The following is a 23234-nucleotide window of genomic DNA, read 5'->3' as shown; positions in this document are numbered from 1 at the left end:
TCAATTTATTAAATTATTTAAGTTTTAAATGTTTTAAAAAACTAATTTAATGCTGATGCACCATAAAATAAAGCATAATTTTGCATCTTAAAGTTAGAGTCATGCTCAATTATAATTTAGGCCCTCAATGTTTGAACAGGTTATTGATAATAAAGATACCTTTACTAGGGTCTGTACCAACTGTGTCTGCATTAAACACCAGTAACACCACATACCAAAGGTGATCTTTTTTGACATGTGTCGGTTAGCGAGCACTTGCTGTCAGGGTGGTCAGTGGAGAAGACAACGCAAATAATTGGAGCAGGTAGCATCAGAAAAAATGCTCCCGACAGGTTTGGGGGCTTTGGAACCTAGACAATGAAGCTAACAACCCTGATCTGTCTGTGGAGTTATATTTTCTGTTGAAGATGTTTAATAAAATAATATTTTTAGTTTATTTAGTCTACTTTTTGTGTAAAGGAATATGTGACCATTTTAAAGGGTGAAGGGGGACCTAGTAATCTGACAAATACAGTGATGACCATTTAATAAGGTATTTATGACTATTTCCATCAACACACTTCTTGCAAAAGTAGTTGTGGTTTAAACCAATACTTCATATTCTGATCTAAATCTACAGGGCCACTGTTTATATGATAAGCTTATGCTTATATTTTCAAGAAAGACTATATGTAAGGTGTATTTTCTTTTAAAATGTTTTGTATTCTTAATGAACATTCTAATTGTAACACTTATACATAATATAAAACAGTTTCAGTAAACAAAGTATATTATGCAAACTCAACAGGTTTCGTTTACGCTATAAGCATAGATGGCATAGTATAGATGTTAATACAATACATTACATTCATTGTCTCTTTTATGGATAAATAAGTTATATATAAGCATATATACCAGCTTGTATTGTGTGGTGTGAGTGTGTGTCTGAATCAGAGTTACCTATTGTGAATCTCTATGTGCTCATGTAGTGTGTGTATGTGTGTATGTGTGTGTATAAAGGGGGGCGCCATGGGGGAGATACACCAGGCTATCGACCATTTTAAGCATTCAATAAAACAAGAATTCTAATCTTCCACATAAATTTCACAACACTATAAACCTCAAATACCATTTATATCCAATACTACTCACATTCATTATACATGAACCAAAATCATATATTCTCACACTATAAAATCTCACACTATAAAATTTTACCTCATAAACTTGATATAACCTCATGTTTATTAACAATCACATGGCCCATAGTCGGCCATCTTAACTCTCATCCCATGAATTCAGTTTCTTCAGCACTAGCACAAAGTTTCACATAACCAAACAATGTATTCCATTATAATTAATACTAACTATATAATCTCAGCATAATGTAATCTAACATACACTGACCAAATAAATAGTTTCACATCAAATAACTATCCGCACACAAAGATGGACAATCACAAACTATATTCTATATAACATATTCCATTCAAACTTCATTCAACAAACTCTATAAAATCCAGTTTCACAGTCTAGCCATCTTGTAATCTCAACCATGCATAGACACAAATTCTGCAATCCTTTGAGGCCTCACACTCCAAACAGATTTAAATTTGGGAAGGGCTTGTCCTAGATCAACTTTAAATTTCAGTATAAAAATAAAGCTATCAAGTATTTGTGTGCTACATGAAAAAACAGCCAGTATTTAATTTATGTGCAAAATAATAAACTAATATGCACCCCTTCCATGATAACATGGTTTTGTCCAGGAGAAAACATACTCATTATATTGCCTTACTTTCTTTAATGAATCAGACCCAATATGTATTAGAAAATGTAATATCTTTTTCAGACTTTTTTGGGTCCTGACTGACAGAGAAACCTTGGGTTGGACAGGTTAAAATGATTTTATATATATTCGCAAATTTATTCCTTGAAAATACCTCCAGAACACTATATTGAGATATATATTTGAAATGTATTACACAATACAGTATCATTAAAAACATAAAACATGTAATATAAAATAAATTATATTCACGTGCCAATAAATAGGACCAGTTCGATTATGATAAGTTGCATTCAAAAAAGGATCATCTATAGTGCACTTATAGGAAAAAATTATATCCAATGTCAATTATCTCTGAACGATCGCTGAGGAAACCACGCTATTACAGTGGAGAAACGCGTCAGTAAGATTGCATTCCCTGCCAAACAATATGAATAGGACCTAAGGTGAACTTTTTTACTGGATGTGATATGCTGAATATTTCAAACGTTACGAGGACCTGATCACCACTCTAGACGAGTATCGTTTGGTATTGTGCCCAAAGGAGGGTAAGATCACTGTGGACAAGCTTATGTTTACTAGACTGTGGAATAAAAAGACACGTTATATGGTTCCAATGGGTGAATTGTAGAAACCGCTAATAGAACTTCATGAGTCAGATGGATTGACGGTGATTCCTTCTGTTAAAGTGACACACAGATTAAGTGAATATCCAATTGATTGTGATCTGCAGCTAGCGTGAATGGTCCTTCGATTTTATTAAACGTTATATTAATCCAGAAGTTCGTTCAGAAATAAGTGACATTGGATACAATTTTTTCCTATAAGTGCACTATAGGTGATCCTTTTTTCAATGCAACTTATAATAATCTATCTGGTCCTATTTACTGGCATGTGAATGTCATTTAATTTATTTTATATGTTTTATGTTTTTAATGATATTGTATTGTGTAATACATTTTAAACATATATATCAATTTAGTTTTCTGGTGGTATTTTTACTAGAGAGGATATACTTGTGCTTCTCTCTCTTTTTTTTCATTTTCTTTTCAATTGTTATGAAGTTGAATCACATCAACTTCTGTTGAGTAGCTGCGTATATCCCCTCTGAGATGTAGAAATGGTGGTTTTGTTTACAGCATATAGATTTAATTTTAATTAGTTATTCTTTATTCCTCTGTGATTGAGGATTTAATAATAATTAGCGCTTGGTTATATCCCTATTGCCTATAGGGTTAAAGTTTTACATTCCTTGAAAATCCCTACAACTTGGTCATGATATTTTTATAATTAAATTAGAAGTAGAAATGCCATATATGTTGTTTCCATTCAGTGACACAGTACAAATAACACAAATGTGCTGTAACAGCTATCCAGATATCAACATCAATTAGTGTAGTTAAACTTTAATCAAAGTAATTGTCTGATGAGTTGTTATGGAGTGCAGAATCTAGTGTGCTTTGTGTCATGTTGTTAAATAAGCCTTAGGGCTCCTTCAAATAAAACATTTGCAATGTGTTGTGTAGTTTGACGGCAGTGGCACACTATGTGAATGAGAGAGATGTGCTGGCATGAGGTTTAATGATATTTATTTTCTGTGCACTGTCTAGGTAGCTAGCGTATGCTGACAGCCATCCAAATGTGACACATGCACGGCACACTTTAGTGTTCAGATGCAAATGTGCCCTAAATGTTGATTAATAATTCTCACTATTGCTACTTGCTACTTTGTGGTGCATGTTATAGTTAGGTTTTTACGTTTCTTTTTTTTTTTTTAAGAAAAACACAATTGTGTGGTGACTGGAGAAGCAGCAGCTGTGAAGAATAGGGCGTTTGATGAGTAAAAGAACTGGGGTGATAAGCAAAGGCTTGAGGAGAGACTGCAAAGACATTCTAGCTAATTTAAAGCGCTAATGAGAACTTCCCTGCTGTCAAGCTGTGTTCTCTACTTCCTCTATTGTACTTATACAGTTGGTAGTAACAATGACTAACTATTACATACAGCAGTAATGTGCCTGTTTTGTTTCTATAGTCTTCCCAAAGCTTTTATGTTAAAAGAATATGATCAATATTAGTGATTCCACCAGCATTCCAGATCTTGGCCTTTAATGATTGTTTTCATCAAAGTGCAGGCTATCAAGCTGTGTACAGTATTTTATAATGGAGTAGAGAAACATGTTCCTTTTGCTTACTAAAATAAGAACTTAAAAGGTGTGTTTTTAATACTCCCAACACACAAAAAACACGAGAAGATTATATAGCAGTGATGTAAAAACTATGACAATCTACAAACTAATAAGGACAATGTACTGATAAATAGAATAAAAAATAAAATAAAGCAAATGATTTAATATATAAGATAACAAAACAAAAGCATCTAAGGTGAAATACACAGACCTTTAAGAAATCATTTTTTCAACTCCTTAAGAACAGATTGCCCCCTGGGACAATAAATTGTCAGTGAGCATTTGATGCTATGGATAATTCCTTGTGGGGAATCATCACAACTGCTCACAAATATAAGCCATTTTATACTGGCACCATGTGAGCGGACTTTCTCATCTTCCTCTCATCCCATACTTACCTTCTGTTTCAAGTCATTGTATGTCACTTTTTGTGTCATGAATTTTGTGAATGTTCAGTGCTGCAAAATGTGTTGGTGTTTTATAAATAATAGATAATAAAAATAATCTCAACTGCCAGTATGGTGATAGTTTTTTTTATACTCCTGTGGTTCCCGCTACTATACTTCCATCTGCTATGCAGCATGTAAGTAGGGAGGAGTTTAGGACCAGGCTATGAGGAGCTAAGGGCTGGGCTGTGGAAGTTATGGTCAGGCAGCAGTGTGAGATTCTGGCATTAAGTTAGGTATTAATATTATAACTAGAGATGTTCACTGACCCCTGTGTTCTGGGCAGGACGATAAATATGTCCAGTTTAAAAAACAGCTAAGAGACCGGAGAAAACAAATGGGTGTGTCACCGGCCCCTGCAGACTAAACTTTGGAAGATGAAGACGAGGAGATCGCCATCACCCTGAGTACACGGCCAGTACAGTGAAACTGAGAATGACTCATGAAATCAGTTATGGTTCATTTGATCGCTCCACCAATTCCTTGGATAACTGTGGTAATTCTACAGCTAATAAATGGCGACGAGCGCTGTTCCCCCCGGGATGCGTGCATTTATCAGATTAGGACCAATCCAGGGTGCCACGGCGGGTTGGATATGGGGAACCCAGTGAAAAACAAAGTATGTGGTCACACTTACGAGGGACAAGCAATTGAAAGGCTGATTAAAAACAAACATCAGAGGGGTAAATCTGCCATTTGTCCAAAAATTGGCTGTAAGGGCTTAAGGCACCTAAGATAACAGTGTTGTTAATGAACTCTACTGTGGCAAGATGTTTTTGTCATCATTCTCAGCCTCATATTCACCCTAATCAGTGTGTACATCATCCTCACAGTGTGGAATTCCACCTTGTCACCACCTCTTACTTCAGTTGGTGGCAGGGCAAATTAAATTGTTCTTGTAGCTGCTGGAATCTCCTATATGCTGTTGCCGAATGTCGGAAATGTCCAGATATTTTATGGGCCACAGACAGCATCTCCTGCACGTCCCTGTCATTTTTTAAAAAGCTCTGCACCACCAAGTTTATTGTGTGATCAAAACAGGAAATGTAATGCTTTCACAGCTGTAATGCTCTCACAATATTGGTGGCACTATCAGAATTGACATATCCTGAGGAGAGTCCAAGTGGGATAAGCCATGTTGCAATGACATCCCTTAGTTTTAGTAACAGATTGTCAGCTGTATGCCTCTTAGTGAAGACGGTGATACACAGAGTAGTCTGCCTCTGAAAAATTTGACGTTCTTTGGTACATGCTGCTTCTGTTCCTGCTGGTGAAGGGGAATCACCAACCCAGTGGGCTGTCACAGTCATATAATCTTTAGTTTGCCCAGTTCCACTTGTCCACATATCTGTGGTTAATTGTACAGTGAGTAGCTGTGACAGGATGGACCACTTATGCCACCCTGTCTGTTGTTGCTGGGAACCGTCTGGGCTTACTTTGCCACCATTCCCTTTTGTTATTTCGAATACACCCTTCCTGCCGCAGTGGGAGGGGCCTGCTGCCACCACTAAACACCTTTATGGCGCTCAGAACCACGTTCCTTCTGGGTAACTGCCACTGCTAGTGTACTCCTGTACTTGGGCTGGTAACTCTGGACCTCTTACTATGGATCCGGGTTGCTGTGGATGGATCCTCCCTGGCCTATCACACTGACCAGAGCTGCAGGTAGCAGGCAGAGTGGTGGTACTGGAAAAGCTTGGGTCCAAACCTCAGAATCAGCCGGAGAACGGATTAGATTTTAGGGTCTAATCGGCAGGTCACAGGATTACAGCAATATTGAAGAAGTTGTCAAGCAGGTCTTTGAAGCAGAGTGATGTTTTATTGCTCAAGTGCCCAGACAAGGACAATCCCACTGATTTAGGGTATCAGTGGTCAGGTCAGATGGAACATTAGAATGATACATTACATGCTCACACAGCTCATCTATTATACAGTACTGACATAGGCTATTTTTAGAAACAGGATGTACCCCGTTTACCAAAACATTGATTTACAGACATTGCAAAGCCACTAATATTTATACTTAGCTATGAAATTCTTAAAAACCTTGCTGTGATATCCTGCATCTTTGTTTGAGATGCAGGAAATGTAGCAGCACGTTTTAAATTTAACCTTCCTGTCTCCAATTTAAACCTCACACATCAAAAGGCCTGATTAGCATGTGGCCTTTCATCAGACCGTTCAGAATACATATTCACACAGAACAACAAAAGGACCCACAATAAGCCACTTCCCCAAATCACAATACACCAAAGGCTTGGTAAACGCAGGCTCTTTGTATCAGATATTTACATCAGAAATAGGCATTTCCTATAGCAAGGTTAGACAAGAGACAAATTTCTTCCCCTGGTCTCAGAAATAACTATTTCCTATCTTACAATATACACAATATCAAAAAATAAGTGCAAATGCAATTACATAAATAAGTGCCTTGAGCTATTTGATTTAAATAATTTTCTTACCAAAAGTTATTTAATAGTGATCCAGTCACAGTAGCCAAATAATTACATTTTTGAGAACTTTCTGGTAGAGGTGAAGAATAGCTTTTCTAGTAAAATTGTGTCATGATGGAATTTGGTAACGCAAGACACAAGACCTCAAGTAACTGTCTAAAACCAGCTGCATTAATAGTGCATATTGGACGCAGATCTAATACTAACATAGTCGCCATGGCGTCTGTGATCCGCTTTGCGACTGGGTGACAGCTTTCAGACTCACTTCCTTTTGCAAAGGGTTGTTTAACAGACAATTGTTGTAAACTACCAGTAGTCTTCTTCTTGGTCTGCTTCTGGAATGAAGATCCACCCCCAGCAGCAGCAGCAGCACTGGGACTAACGCTCAAGAATTCTTCTGAGGAATCCAGGATAGTGTAGGAGTCATCTAGCTTTAGCAACTTGGATGCAGGACTAACTCAGATCGCTACTGAGGATATTGATGAGGAAGGTGTTGTGGGTGTAGATTGCAGGTGTCGAGATCTACCTGAGAGAAGGGTTGTAGCCAATGCTGGACTGCTTGTTGTTATTTTTTTAGTATAAGTTTCCGAATTTCCCAACAGCTTGACATTAACTCGCTTTAAATTGCGTAACATGGATGAGGATCTTAAATGGTTAAGGTTCCTCTGTCTACTGACTGTGGCTTTGCAATGCTACAAATGGCTAGACAACTGTCAGGATTTGGGTAGAAATAATTCCACACATAAGAGGTGGATTTTTTGGTCTTATACCCAGGCATGACAATGGCCTTCTTCTTTTCACATGTAAGAACTGCTTCCACTGGTGCAGGACTTACACAAACAACATCATCCTCATCAACATTTTCATTAGTGACCTCGTCAGCTACACAAATATTCCCCTCATCCTGTTACAATTCCAAAGTGGCAGCCTCAATTTTTGTATCACTGGCTATGGCAATGGAGCTGTCCTGTTTGTGTGTCAGCTAAATAACACAGTACAATGTAACTGCAGATTTAGAACAGCCCTATTATTTCTATTTCAGCAATGACAATTTACAATAGAGCTCTCCTGTTTCTGTTTGAGCTATAACTCAGTAGAATGTCACTGGAGACTTTGAAGAACACTGCTACAAATCCTTTTTCTTTTCTAGCTACGACACTGCCCAACTGCACTAGAGACTGCCAAGAACCGTGCTACCCCTTCTGTGTCTCTCTGTGAAGTGGCGCTGGATCGCCGCAGAGGGCGGTACTTAATCCAAAACTTGCAAGATCCGACAACATAACAATGACGTCTTTACTCCTTTTTTTTGCCTTCCTCTCCTCAATGACTCAGGCCCTATATGTGACTACCTGTAAATAGGAATGTAACAAACACTTATTGGGCCTATAGTAAAATTTGATAGGAATTTGGCAGGAAGGGCCAGGTGATATGTGTTCATACCCTATGGAAGCACCTGCTCTGCACTTCTGAGCATGCACAGCAGCTGGTACAAAATGTTACAACGTCTGACAGGAAGAGCTGGGCTGATCAAGGCCTTCCTTTGTGAGTGCAAGATTCACTCACATGCAAAAGCAAGATCTCATTGCGGGATGATATTATTTAACATAGACTCAAGGGGAGTATAAGGTGCATTTAAGGGAGGTGTTCCCTGTTTAGTGGCAGAAAACAAACTTGACCATGTGTTTCATAGAGATATCTGACTTGAGTTTCAATGGAGATAGTTGAGATCTAGATTGAGTATGATACTAAATCATTTGCTTGTAAATAAAACTGTATGCCAGCCTAAACAGTATCCTGGTTCTCCATATAGGAATTGTAATGGACATGACTCAATTACAAATGTTCCTGCCCTAATTACTATAATATTAATTTTGAGTGTGATAATCTATCATTCATTCTAGGTAGCAATCGATTTCACAGCATCAAATGGGGATCCACGGAACAGCTGCTCGCTGCACTATATTCATCCTTACCAGCCGAACGAGTATCTAAAAGCACTGGTTGCTGTTGGGGAGATTTGCCAAGATTATGACAGGTAACATAGTTTGTCACATTCTGCTTCTCAGGTGTTCCTACTATATGCTGCTCTGTAATTGTTTATAATGAATTCATAACTGGCTTGTTTATGGATTTGTACTTATTTTCAAGTTAAACTAACATGACCCATTCCCTTTTTGCTTTTGGTAATGCACAACTACAGTGACAAAACTGGCAGGGGTTTTGTTTATTTCTAATCATTTGTTACTGAGTTTAGAACATGAATTATTAAATAGGACTTAGTTAGTTGTGTGACAAAGATGCATATTTGCAATTTAACACAGCAATAAAATGCCTGTGAATTTCATTTCGGAGGTTTACTAATTAAAGGAAATCTTTAAATACCCTTCTCTAGACAACCATATACGTAGAATCAGGTTCTAATATTAATGTGCATATATAACAGTTGACGCTGCTCCCTTTTCAATGATTGCTAATTCTAGTCACAGTATATAGATCCAGCTATTGACCGCCTAAGAAAAAGTGCTTTAATATTCCGCATATAACAGCATTCGTTGTATTAGGAGGCATAGAAGAACATTCATGTGTAGACAAATAATTCCTAGCACACAGCTATACAGTCCAATGGTGTCAGTGGACTATTGATACACACAAATGTAGTCTAATATCTACACAATCTACTATCAGCATTTATGATTTTATTAAGTTATTAAAACCTCTCCATATATAGGCGTGTTAGTGAAAACAATACATCATGCAGATACCAAGGTAATGACTAGATTGATAATATGGCTGTACACAGATCTGGATATCTCAGTCTGGAACCAAACAAATAAACAAGACACTAATTCAAGTCAGTACAAGCATGTAAAGTACAAATCCAGACCCTGCCAGTAAATATGAATTTACCTTATCAGCATGCCACTGGCAACGGAAAATTTACAAAAATAGTTCAAAACTGTTGACAATTTGAAAAAATGCTTTATTAAATTATTAAAGCAATAGTTTTCTCCTGTTATCACAGTCAAAAAGTGATTCTAGTCCCCAATTTTCAAACATTTCTATTTGGCGGCACAATTAGCTCAATGTGTTCTATGGAACACTCCTGGTTCTACTAGAGTCTAGACCTCGATTGAAGCAGAGACTCTGGGCATCTCTTCCATCTCCTCTCTCCTGTGGCTACCTTGATTTAGCTGTCCTTAATCTTCTACTTGTCACCCAACTGTGGCTCATACGTTGACCCTATGGGACCACACAAACTTGAGATTTAAATTGACTCTAAACCCCAGTCCGCTCATTCCACTTTTTGATAACCCTAAATTTCCACCTGGATGTTTTTCAACTTCATTTGAACTTTGGAAGAAGGCCAACATTCGTTACCTCAACGATATCACTATGGACTCCGCCTTCCCTTCATTTAATGATCTCGAAACCAAATGTGCTATCCCTAATAAATATTTTTTTGCAGTACCTCCAACTGCGGAACTTCCATTTTACTAATAAATCATCTTTACACATTAGACCATTTACATATTTTGAGTCACTTTCCCTCAGGCAATCCTCAACTGAACGTCTCATATCCCTTCTATACTGGGAACTTAAATCTTCAGACACAGGCTCTCAGGGCTCACATGAATGGGCATGGGAGGAAGACTTGGGGGAGACTTTGGATGGCGAAGACTGGGAAAAAATTAAAGCCAACACTGCCTCCAGCTTTAGCTGTGTGAAAATAAAAGAGAATGTCTATAAGCTCCTATATCGGTGGTATCTCGTTCCTACAAAATTGAACAAAATGTGACTCATCTAGCGGATGCTGGAAAGGTTGCACAATCGACGGATCCTTCCTCCATATATGGTGGTAATGCCCTAAACTGGTAGGAAATCCGAACCTTTGTGTCCCAACTATTGCAAATCGACATCCCCTTCACCCCCAAGTTCTTCCTCCTGCCACTTGGTATCCTGTCCACTACTGCCTATCATACGAAACTGTTCAGACACATAGCCTCAGCTGCCCTATGACAAATAGCCACTGACTGGAAGCAGCCCTCGGTTCCAATGCTTCAGATGATTCTTAGCAGAATCTGGTGCTCATACAAAATGGAATACATGACCAGTATTATTAACAACACATCTAAGTAATTTAACAAGTTGTTGGCACCGTGAGCCTCTTATTTCCACATTCAAGTCCCTTTCCTAATATAGCCATCTGATTTTTTCAGTCTTAATCCATCTGGTTCCTGCCTCCTCCTGCTCCCACCTGTTTCCTTTTTTCCTCTGCTGCCTATCTCATACTCCTTCCTTCCTAGCGGTATGTCACTCCATTCTTCACTTGCACTCACTTTCCAACTTCTAGTTTCTATATCTCTCGCTCCCTCTGAAAAACCAGTTCAGCAATATATTACCTTTAGCTTCTGAGATGATGTCTAACTATTGTTTTTATATTTATTCTTTCTTCTTCAATACAAGTGCTCTTATGAGTTTTACCTCTCTATTAAATGTGTAGCCATTCCCCATGACATAATGCTACTGTTTTTTACTGGCTGAACTTTGAATAAATAAAGTTGTTAAAAAGAAAAAAAAAAAAGGTGATCTAAAATGTAAACTTCTACCCATAAACGTATTCCAGCCTTCCACATTAATAATATTCATATGTATACAGTAATGAATTTATATAACTAGAAAAGGAAAAACGTGTGTGAGCCCTGCTTTGAATGTTGTTGGAGTCTATCATTTTCCAAAATCTTTTCATATGTTGTCCCCTACATGTATATATAAATATAAATGTGCAGAAACATTTCTCCACAAAGTAGGAAAATACCAAGCTGCGCTACTGTGCATAAGCCTGCTTACAAATAGAGAATATTTCTCTTTTTACACTTTCTTATACTTTGGCCTTTTGCCACAGGATCATATTATCAAAGCTGCACGAGGGGCATTGATTTAGCAGAAATACTTCCACAGGCTTCAGGGCGCATCAAGGTCAATCCATAAATTGTTCACTTTCACTCATATTTGGTTCAAATTCTGAGACAGATTAAAATCATTGATCCGGCATGTCAAAGGCTTGCCATTGATAGAATTGAAAAAGAACTGGATCTTCACAGGACACGAAACAATAAACCAAAGGAGCCATCAATCCATTTACTGAAATAGCAATATTAGTTATTACACTGAGCTCACTAGCCAATGTTAGGGCTGATTGACAGCATTTTAACTGGAAAAAAGTAATTCTAAGATGCCGCAATAGGAAAACACCAGAGGACATCACACCTGCTTAGCCGTGCACTGTGGTTAATCAGAGGTGACGTGTGGTATGAATAGCATCAGCTGATAGAAAGTGAAAAAGTCAATCAAAATTCACCATCTAGCTGTTTAAAAAACAAACAAAAACAAATCACACTTCTTAAGATAAATCTTGTTTTTTTTTGTAATTTAGTTGTAAATTGAAGACTATTCCACATGTGATCTGCCAGAAGAATATACAGAGGCCACCAAACCTTTATTGGATCATCAGCCTCTTAATACTCTGGTCAACCAACTGAGATATCTAAGCAGCTAAAAGTAATGATTACCCGGATCTGTGAAAAATAACAGATATAGAATTTCATTAAAAAAACATTTCCAAAGGCATTTGATTTAATCCTAAAATGCCTCTATATATGTCACAAAGATGTTACCTAATTAAATGTTTGTTTACTGTGTTGATCCCTGCTATATTCTGAGGCCAGTCTGTGTATCTATCATCCTTTCTTTAAATCTGTACTAAGCCCACAAAATGATAACACACATAGTATTTGAAATTCCATGCAATGTACGTGGCATCTATTGATTCTTGAGAAAATAATAATGGGTATACTTGTCACCAGGAACTCACATGTGATTCAATAGACTATAACAAAATAACTATATGTGACAATTATGGTATGTTACAGAAAGATGTACTTTTGTAGATATTTCTCTCTTACATTTTCTGATTGCAGAATATTTATTTCATGTTTTAAATCATGACGGGTTAATCTCTTGATCCAAGTTATTGAATTGGCATGTGGGACAAATCTTCACAAAAATATAACAGCATTAAATGAGCAACTTCTGAAAGGGCAATACATTCCTTCATCCACTTTTAAGTATAACAGTCATGGCCAAAAGTTTTGAAAATGACGCAAATATTGGTTTTCACAAAGTTAGCTGCTTCAGTGTTTATAGACCTTTTTGTCAGATGTTGCTATGGTATACTGAAGTAAAATTACAAGCATTTCATAAGTGTCAAAGACTTTTATTGACAATTACATTAAGTTTATGCAAAGAGTCAATATTTGCAGTGTTGACCCTTCTTTTTGAAGACCTCTGCAATTCGCCCTGGCATTATGTCAATCTACTACTGGGCCACATACTGACTCATGGCCACCTATTCTTGCCTAATCAATGCTTGGAGTTTGTCAGAATTTGTGGGTTTTTGTTTGTCCACCCGCCTCTTGAGGATTGACCACAAGTTTTCAATGGAATTAAGGTTTGGGGAGTTTCTTGGACATGGACCCAAAATTTTGATATTTTGATCCCCAAGCCACTTACTTATCACTTATGGCATTGTGCTCCATCATGCAGGAAAAATCATTGTTCGTCCCCAAACTGTTCTTTGATGGTTGGTATACCATAGCATATTATTAGCATAGCATAGCATACAAAGATAATGCAGTATACCATAGCAACATCTGACAAAAAGGTCCAAAAACACTGAAGCAGCAAACTTTTTTTGAGAATCAACATTTGTGCCATTCTCATAACTTTTGCCCATAACTGTATATTATGTTTTATGTTTCTTCTATCAGTTTCTTCATTCACATTTCTACCTCCTTTGATGCCTAAAAATCATTTCACCCCTTTCAGTTTAACTTGCCGGAGGGCATTTCTGTTAACATCAGTGAAGCAAAACTGCAATATGCATTGCACATAGCATGTTATTACAAAATATGTCTACACACTATATAGTAAATGCCACACTCAATATTGGTAAATGCTGCCCCAACCTTTGTGGCTAAGTGCATAACCATTTTTGTCTCTACACTGCAAGCACACTTAGGACCTCATTTAAGAAGTGTAGGAGTGGGAGTGTGCCGCAGCTAGGTAGGGTATTATGAGTGGAGTACCCTATGGAGCTGCGAGCAGTTCCTGCAGCTAGCTAAACACTTGCGCCACCTAATTCCTGCCGCACAGCTTTAGCCCTTTTTTTGACGTGTGTTGCGTCTGCGCCTCACTGCGACTAGGATTTATTTACATGGTCACACCTTCACAATTCCACATTCCTCCCATTCTCTTGTAGTGAGTCGCAAGTGTTAATTGTGTCTAAATGCGCCTAAAACGGACTTTGCGTCTGACTCTAAATGAGGTCCTTAGTGTGTGTAGAATTGCCAGATTAGTAGTTGTATGGTAGTCACCTGAAACAGGTATATGCTAAAATGTTGCTGTTTTTTTCTAAAGCCTGGAAATATGTGGTGACAGCCTTGTTTATTATTGCTAATTAAAAGTCACTTTCAATATTAATGCACTTTGCTTCCATCAGATAAAGCAATTAAAAATTACAGTGAGGATAACATTTGTAAACTCCAGAAAATCCCTATTTTCAGGCTCATTTTTGATGGTGAAATGGTTGTCACGAAGTTTGAAAGCATAAATAACTTCAGCAAGTTTTGCAACCCAAAAGACTTTTTGCCATTTTTTAAATTAGAATGAAACCTTGTACTCAGCATTATGCTAAAGACTTTGAAATCCGATTAGTTTTGTAGACTGATTTTGTCTGTCACTTAATATGCACCTATGGTCATTACCCCCTGTTTAGAAGCAGACTCTGAAAATTGAATGTTTGAAAGTGTTCATTAATTGGAATGCATGAGTCATTATATAGATTATGCATCAATAATATATTTCCTTGTTTTCATAGTGACAAAATGTTTCCTGCCTTCGGTTTTGGTGCCAGAATACCTCCGGAATATAAGGTAAATTCTCTTAGGAGACTTACGTATATGAAATTTTGAAAATAGGGTAACCAGATTAGCTGTTTAAAGCCAGACACATACAGTCCTAGTGAAGGCTTTTTAAAAAATTATCTCTATTCGTTTGTGGTACCTGACCTCATTACCTGCTGGATATGACATACAGGGCACTGATGAGTACAGGTTTTTTTTTAAATGGCTGGATATAATATACAGAGCCTTTGTGGGTACAAATATGTTGGGAATGCTGGATAAATTATGCTTGGACTGGTGGGTGGGTACAATCTGGTCATTGCAAATGGGCTGGTAATGCTGGATGTTAAGTCATGGGAGTTGATTTTAAGCATGTTCTTAAAGCCTATTTAATGTGCTGAGTTGCTCATAGTACAGGAAATAACATAAGAAAATCGATCAGTGCACACGTACTTTTTAACAAGCATTCACTTTGCTTTGCTTCATGTCAATTTGCCAAAAGTGTTGAGAAGTGTTAATGTTATGTAAAATACAATGGAGTTCTATAGTCATCAACATTTTATATAGCGCCAGCCAATTCTGTAGCGCTTTACAATTGGAAACAAACACAGTAATAAAACCATACTGGATAATACAGACAGAGAGGTTAGAGGGCCCTGCATAATACTATATGCTGCAGGGAAGCTTGGATGAATTATTTCTAATTTAAATGTTCTGTTAAATGAGAGGATAAACATCCTTTCATCAACTGTATGTACAATCCCTAACACACTTGGCACTTACCGATACAATATATTGCCACTGCCGGATATACTAAGCAAGAAACTGATGGGTACATATAGGGATACCAAGAGAGGGGGTTCAAATACCAGAGTCTGGGCCTGCCTGTGTAGTGGGAGGTGTCACCAACCTGGTGTCACCACGTCCCCTTCAACATCTATGGGCAGCACGGTGGCTAAGTGGTTAGCACTTCCGCCTCACAGCGCTGGGGTCATGAGTTCAATTCCCGTGCATGGCCTTATCTGTGTGGAGTTTGTATGTGGAGTTCATTTCAGTTTCTTACTTTTACTTTTCACACTATTTTTTAAATGTGTGCTGATGTATTTCACTGCTTTTAAAGCTGATGTACCTTTCCCCTTTTGTATTAAGGTTTCACACGACTTTGCAATAAATTTTAATGAAGACAACCCAGAATGTGCAGGTAATTTGCGCTTTACAAAATATGATTTTAGAAAGTTTGTTGATTTTTAGATCTTGATGAGAATAGTCTTTAATATTATTTATTATTAAAATACAAAAAAAATGTTTTTAACATGCCCAATAGTCATCTTATGTTGTGGGTCAGGTATATTTTATTTGCAGTGCATAACAGATGCACGTAAGTTGCAACAAAATGTCCCTGAAATTTGTTTGATTTTTTGACAGATGTTGGTAACTATACATACTCATGTGACTTGAGCCCCTCATAGTATATAAGCATTGGCCATTGCTTGGGTAAGCCTTCCCAATTAGTCTTGCCTTTACTGAATAGAAAGTCCACTCATTCAAGTAATATGAGTTATGTATGGCCACTGAAGTTGCATTCAGATGTGTACAACCAATGACAGCCACTGACAAGCATAGATAGCAGCGGCACATTAAGTAGTGTACAGCCGCTAACTAAATATAGCGTTAAACTCTCCTGCAGCTCTTGCCATCTTGGTGTAAGCAACAGTCAGCAAGTGAACAACAGATGATGATCACAGCTCTGTACTCATCTTTAATGGGAGCCTTTGCAGCTCACCACTTAATTTGCAAGTACTGTGATCAAAGATACACCAGAGATGCAATCTGTTGATTCTACATGGTATTGCGAGCTTGCTGCAGTAATTGTTATTGAAACAAAAATATGCAAATGGTATTTCTTGATACAGGACAAGGTTTCAAATCATTGTTTTCAATGAGACACCTTTTGCACCATCCAGGAGCACTTTATACATGAAAGCATATTTAATAAATGTGATTTCTTAATACATTTTTAAAGCTTCAAAACTTGACTGACTCGTGGGGCCTTAGATTAAGCCATGTGAAGACAATTCTACATTTGAATAAATACTCTGAGCTTGCTAATAATTCAATAAAATTTGACTACTCAACAACCATGAGCTCCTCTAAGTAGCTGATGGAGGACTTAAAAATGAAGACATTTGACAGTTACAAAGCAGGGGAAGTCTATAACCAGATATCTAAATGGTTCCGTCTTGGAATCTACACTGTCAGAAACATCTCTAAGATATGTAATTTAAGGGGAATTGCTAAAGTCAAGTAATAACTAAGAAAAATGTCTGATAGAACTGCTTGTAAACTTGGAAGGAAATCAAAGCCGAGCCACGTAATACTGCAGAAGACCTTCAAAAAGGTTTAGCCAACACCAGAGTATGGTCTACAGGTCTACATTATAGTGTTGCCTACTCTATCAGAATGATAACTTTTCTATGACCTCATCACAGATGTCGACATCTGAAGTATGCCAAACATTATTTAGATGGGTCAGAAATTTTTGTAACAAAGTGCTTTGTACTGATGAAGCTGATATTATACATTTGGAGAAAAACAAGTGAAGCATTTGAAGAAAAATCACACCTTGCTGACCATTAAATATAGAAGTGGAAGTTGCTCAATCAATTTATAGGCTCATAGCAGGTGCTTGAAAGGGTGGGGTTATCCTAAAAGGAACAAACACACAGAAAGATCCCCCAGCACACTGCTATAGCCAGCAAAAGACCTGCCATTTCTACTGTAAATAAAAATGTAAAAGTCTTAGTTGCACACATTTGCAAATGTATGTTAATGCCACCCGCCAATTTATGGCGCTTTTGCTAATAGGGTGGTCCTAACTCTATACAATGAGAGTCCCATATATTTGGGCCATACATATGTGTGTTTTTAAATTGAGAGCCAACTTACCAAGAGGTACTCCAAAAGCCTCCAAACAGCAATCCAATGCCAGCACTCCCCCTCAGCTACTGACACCAACATGCCATTAAATATGTAGATGCATCTGTTATGCTTTGGCTGTGTGAAGAAGCCAGTGGAACAGGACATATTGTCTAGATGGAAGAAGGGAATCAATTAAATGGCAACTAATCTGAGATCTCAATGACACATGTAGGTGGATCTGTTATGCTTTGGTGGTGTGAAGAAGCCAGTGGAACAGGACATATTGTCTAGATGGAAGAAGGGAATCAATTAAATGGCAACTAATCTGAGATCTCAATGACACATGTAGGTGGATCTGTTATGCTTTGGCGGTGTGAAGAAGCCAGTGGAACAGGACATATTTTCTAGATGGAAGAAGGGATTTTATTAAATGGCAACAAATCTGAGAACTAAATGACACATGTAGAAATTGAAAGATAGTTGGACACTGATTCCAAACATACGTCAAAGTCAACCATGAAGTATGTACAGGAATGAAAGATTGAAATTTTGGATTGGCTTTCACATACCCCAGCCTTGAATATTACTGAAAAAATATTTCTGAGCTAGAAATGTTTTGAAGGCAACCATGGAAGAAAATGCCTGAAATAAGACTAAAAATGTTCTTAACTGGCTAAAAGAAACTTGGATCTACCAAAGGAGGTGTTACTAAGTACTAATTGATAAGGTTTGCATATGCTACAGTCGCTGTTTTTTTTTTTTTTTTAACCTGTTAAAATAATTTAATAAATTGATTCTATGAAACATGGAGTTAGACTATACATAGTAAGTATGTTCAAAGCCCTTCTATATAGTGTATGTGGCCACAACTATTGCAAACAGGTGCAAAAATCAAGGATACAGTCACGCAATCTCCATAGTCAAACATTAGCAGCAGAATGTATCATACCGAAGAGCTCAGTGACTTTCAAAGTGGCACTGTCATAGGATGCCACCTTTCTAACAAGCCAGTTCATCAAATTTCTGCCTACTAGAGCTTCCTGGTCGACTGTGAGTGATGTTATTGTGGAGTGGCAATGTCTCAGAGCAACAGCAGCTCAGTCACAAAGTCGAAGGCCACACATGCTCATAGAATGGGATTGCCAATTGCTGGAGTACATATCACATAAAAATAGACTGTTCTAAGTTGCAACACTCATTACAGAGTTGAAAACTGACTGGAGTGGTGTAAAGCACATGGCCATTAGACTCAGGGGTCGTGAAAATGCGTTCTCTAGAGTGATGAATCACACTTCACCGTCTTGCAGTCTCACAGACAAATGTGGCAGATCCCAAGAGAATGCTTCCTCCTTGAATGCGTACTGCCAGCTCTAAAGTTTAGTGAAGGAGGAATAATGTACTGAGGCAGTTGTTTATGGTTTGGCCTGGACCCCTTAGTTCCAGTGAAGGGAAATTGTAATGCTACAGCATGCAATGATGAATTGCGTGCTTCCAAATGTGTGCAAATAGTTTGGGAAAGATCTTTCCCTATTTCAGCAACATCCCTGTGCGCAAAGCAAGTTCCAAATGGTTTTCCACGTTTGGTGTGAAAAAACATGATTGGCGTGCCTCAACCCCATCAAACACCTTTGGGATGAATTGGAACACCAACTGTGAGCCATGCTTTATCACCCAACATCAATGCCCAAACTCTTGTGGCTCAATGGATGTAAATCCCTGCAGCCATGTTCCAGAATTTATTAATAAGCCTTCCCAGAATAGGGGAGGCTGTTATAGCAGCAAAGGGGGGATCAGCTCAATATTAACATCCATGTTCAACAAGCACATATGCATGTGATGTTCGGATGTCCACATACTTTTGTCATGTAGTGTATATAGCTGAACTGACATCTAAAGTAGAACTGTAGAAATGTGTGTATTTATCTTAAAGCAATTTCCTACAGTTGATCCAAAATAACCAGATACCATATGTTGCAAAGAATAGCAAGTAATCTTGTAAATCTGGTGTCTGTTAAGGTTATTTGTTATTAATAATAATGATAATAATGATAATAATAATAATAATAATAATAATAATAATAATAATAATTATAATAGAAAGTAGATGAATGTTTTCTGGAGCACATATGCCCAATAACTTTTGGCATGCAAGATTATTCTGTGTAGTGTAGTACATACTGTTCACCAACTTAGTTTTATCATTAAGATATTGAAAAGACTTCTGCAAGACATCTGATATGCTGCCAACTTACCCTACTTTCCAAGTAGTTTTTAAGGTTTATTTTGCTGTTCTAATAGCAACTGCACAGTGCCATATCTCTTTTTCTCTGTGCCAGAAAACCAATTCTGAATAAGTTGAGATCCTGAGGAAATATTTTAAACTCAATTTAGCGTTGTAAAAAAAAATAAACACAGAAAAGCGTTAGATCCTATCTCACAAACATCACAATAATATACTATATTAACGCTATATATATATATATATATATATATATAGATTTATTATTAACAAAATATTTATAGTTTACATGAAAAACTAATAAGTAAAAGTATTGTGACAGTGATGAACAATATAAATAATTGGCTTGAATATGTTAAATATTGTTTATTGTCTTTAATATATAACCAATGTACAAATGACAGAATAAAATATTAAAATATAATAAATAAAACTAATATCTAAATTGGTAACTGTAGGCCTAAGGTCAAAATGAAACAATAGATTTCAAGAAGTAATCAAAATCATCACTCAAGAATGTAATTAGGACCTCTCTAAAATCCACTGTGTAATTAGGGGTACCATGTACCCTTGAGCAGTGTTCTAGAATATGAGTCCCTGGTGTAATTTCCGCTACAGATATTGGGTATTTTGAGGTACCCCCTCAAACTCTGACCCTGTCCCTAAAATTCATAATAATTAATAGCTCAGCCCTATTCAGCAAATGTATGCATAATATTATAAATGTTTTCTTCGTTTTAGGTATTCAAGGAGTAGTAGAAGCCTATCAGAACTGCCTCCCTAAATTACAGCTGTATGGGCCAACCAATATTGCCCCCATCATTCAAAAAGTGGCAAAGTCTGCCTCAGAGGAGACCCACACTATGGAGTCCACGGTAAGACGAGGAAAATTTAAATTTTTCATTAGGAAGTAAGAAATTATAAATATTACAGGGATGAAAGTGTGTGAATACAAACTTGATGGTTTAGCTAGAATATTAAAACAAATGCATACACTGCAGGCTGAGTAAAAATGTATTGCGATAATCTGTTTCTGTGTTTTCTATTTACCTGTCAGTTGCAGTAATATGGGCTGACTTGAATATATGACGATAGTGGTGTTTTTCCATCCAAAAATGTATTTCACTAATGTTATTGCTATTGGAAAATATAAATAATATAAACCAACAGCAGTATAATATCACACAGTGAGATCATATTTAAAATATTATATATACATAAAAATAAATATAATTTTGCAAAACCACAATATGTATTTTGAAATCTGGGGTGCAGCAGTGAATAGTTTTGAGGTTGATTTTTTCCCTCTGTCTACTTCTCTGGGTGGGCTTGCTCTAACACAGTTTAAAAAAGAGTAGTTCATCCAAACAAAATATATAATATTAAGCTTAAAGGCTCCAATGTCAGAAACCCTTGTTCCTTGGGCGATATACTCGTCCACCATTGGCTCCTCTATAATACTGTGCTCTATGCAATCAATACACTTGATACAAGATGAATCAGATCACTGAGATTTAAATTCTTCTGCCCCGTGTGGTCATTACCATTTACTGTCACAAGTGAGAAGGCAGTATAATAACAGGGATGCTAGACATGACACCACTGGCATTTTACCAGATGGAGACAAAGAGTTAAATTTAAATGCAATCCTCTTTATTGTGTGCTTAGTGAACACCGTGCCAGCATAGCCAGCCAAGTACAAATATAATTAGTGATCAATATGAATGCCCATAGACTATATGCAATAAGGGTTATATAAGATAACACTATGGCAATATATTCCCTTTAAACATCACCATATATATGTCTATGGATTCTATTCACTTTTTTCTATTGGTATTGTCCGTGACTGGCTATATAGTAAGGTGATATATCTCACCCTCCCAGCTCTATATACTCCCACTATATGGTCATATATAGTTGTTCATACATACATAGGGGTATTATTTTCCCCGACATAGCTTGACCATATAGGGATTGATATATATAGGTTGCATACTATTAATAGGCCATATGTAGATCTATATGGTTTTTGGATACTAATTGATGATTGTAGAACTTTGGATAAACTCAATATAATTCTATTGGCCTTTGTGAAATCCTATATTTGCCACCGTCAGGGTGCTTAGTATTTTAACACACCACACACACTATCTTCATTTTTATCTATATTTCGCCGCTTTACTTGATGTTTTAACATGAATTTAATAAAATTTAGTTTTAATTGATACTATTTCTCTGGTGACCGGAGTGCCTCTATTTACTCTCTCTCTCTTCCTTTTTTTGACTATGACCCAAGTATATATTAGAGTGCACCCCATCTTTTTCGTGAGGTTACATTGAGTACCCACTATAGATGCATGGTCCCAATTTTTGTGTGCGACCATACCGTCTGTTTTATATGATACTTAGTGAACATTGGTCTGGCTATTGCAATGAATCAGGCAATTGGGCCAGATGATTTAAGAGAGTAGGGAACTTAAAAATTCTACTATTATCTTTATTGGACATGCAGCATTTCAGAGGGTTTGGACCTAAAACATTCATTCCCACTGTCAAAAAAACTGAAAGTACGTGTAGCCAGCAGCAGCAAAGTTTCCTTTCTGCTGGCCCAAATTGTTGTTATGACATTATTGGAGCTCATTTGATCTGTATATTTGGCACCTTGCTGGCACTTAGTGAACTTGGCTGAGGATAATACTCTTTGGAAGAACACACTTGGCAGCTGAGGGGCATTGATTTAAATAAATATACAGTATAGTTTTCTAAATTGTATCCAGCAAATATAGTTAGGTGTTTTCAACTTTCTGAAATCATGTACGTTTCAGCTGTACTGGTAGTCAGGTACAGTGCCTTATTCTGAGCAATTTTGCCAGATAAAGAGGGCTATTTTTTAAAGGGAGATAAGGTCTAAATCTTGCTAAAGGGGATTTTTTTCACATGATTTAGGGTGTATCCCTATTTGCCAAAACCCTCAGCCGGAAAAGACTACCAGGTAGCTGACACTGGTGGCCTCCTGTGATGCTTCCCCATTCAAAACATGGGGAAATCTATTCACCGAGGACAGTGACGTTACTATGCTCCGATTGCTAATGCCCGCTGACATTTTCTTAATAAATTGCCTGATGAAAGATTTTAGTACCAATATAAGTCATTCTAGTGGTTAATCCACAGCTGCAACATTCATTATCTATTTTGATTAATGTATGTATATTAAACTGAATATTTTTTTGAAAGGGGAAGTTTCAAACAAGTCAGTTGA

At 37.1% G+C, this 23234-nt stretch overlaps 1 protein-coding gene across 1 annotated transcript in view; it reads left to right on the top strand.

The window, feature by feature from the left end:
• Positions 1-23234, top strand: part of CPNE4 (copine 4) — a 339071-nt gene that overhangs the window by 299268 nt on the left and 16569 nt on the right. The window contains exons 11-14 of the mRNA XM_075212441.1: positions 8755-8888; positions 14790-14844; positions 15964-16015; positions 20714-20847. Coding sequence (XP_075068542.1) covers positions 8755-8888; positions 14790-14844; positions 15964-16015; positions 20714-20847 — 375 coding nt within the window. The remainder of the gene's footprint in view (positions 1-8754; positions 8889-14789; positions 14845-15963; positions 16016-20713; positions 20848-23234) is intronic.

This window comes from Mixophyes fleayi, chromosome 5 (assembly GCF_038048845.1).
Source record: "Mixophyes fleayi isolate aMixFle1 chromosome 5, aMixFle1.hap1, whole genome shotgun sequence".
Taxonomy (NCBI): Eukaryota; Metazoa; Chordata; class Amphibia; order Anura; family Limnodynastidae; genus Mixophyes; species Mixophyes fleayi.
Note: the sequence above shows the minus strand (reverse complement) of the source record. Positions and strands in the feature narration are given on the sequence as shown.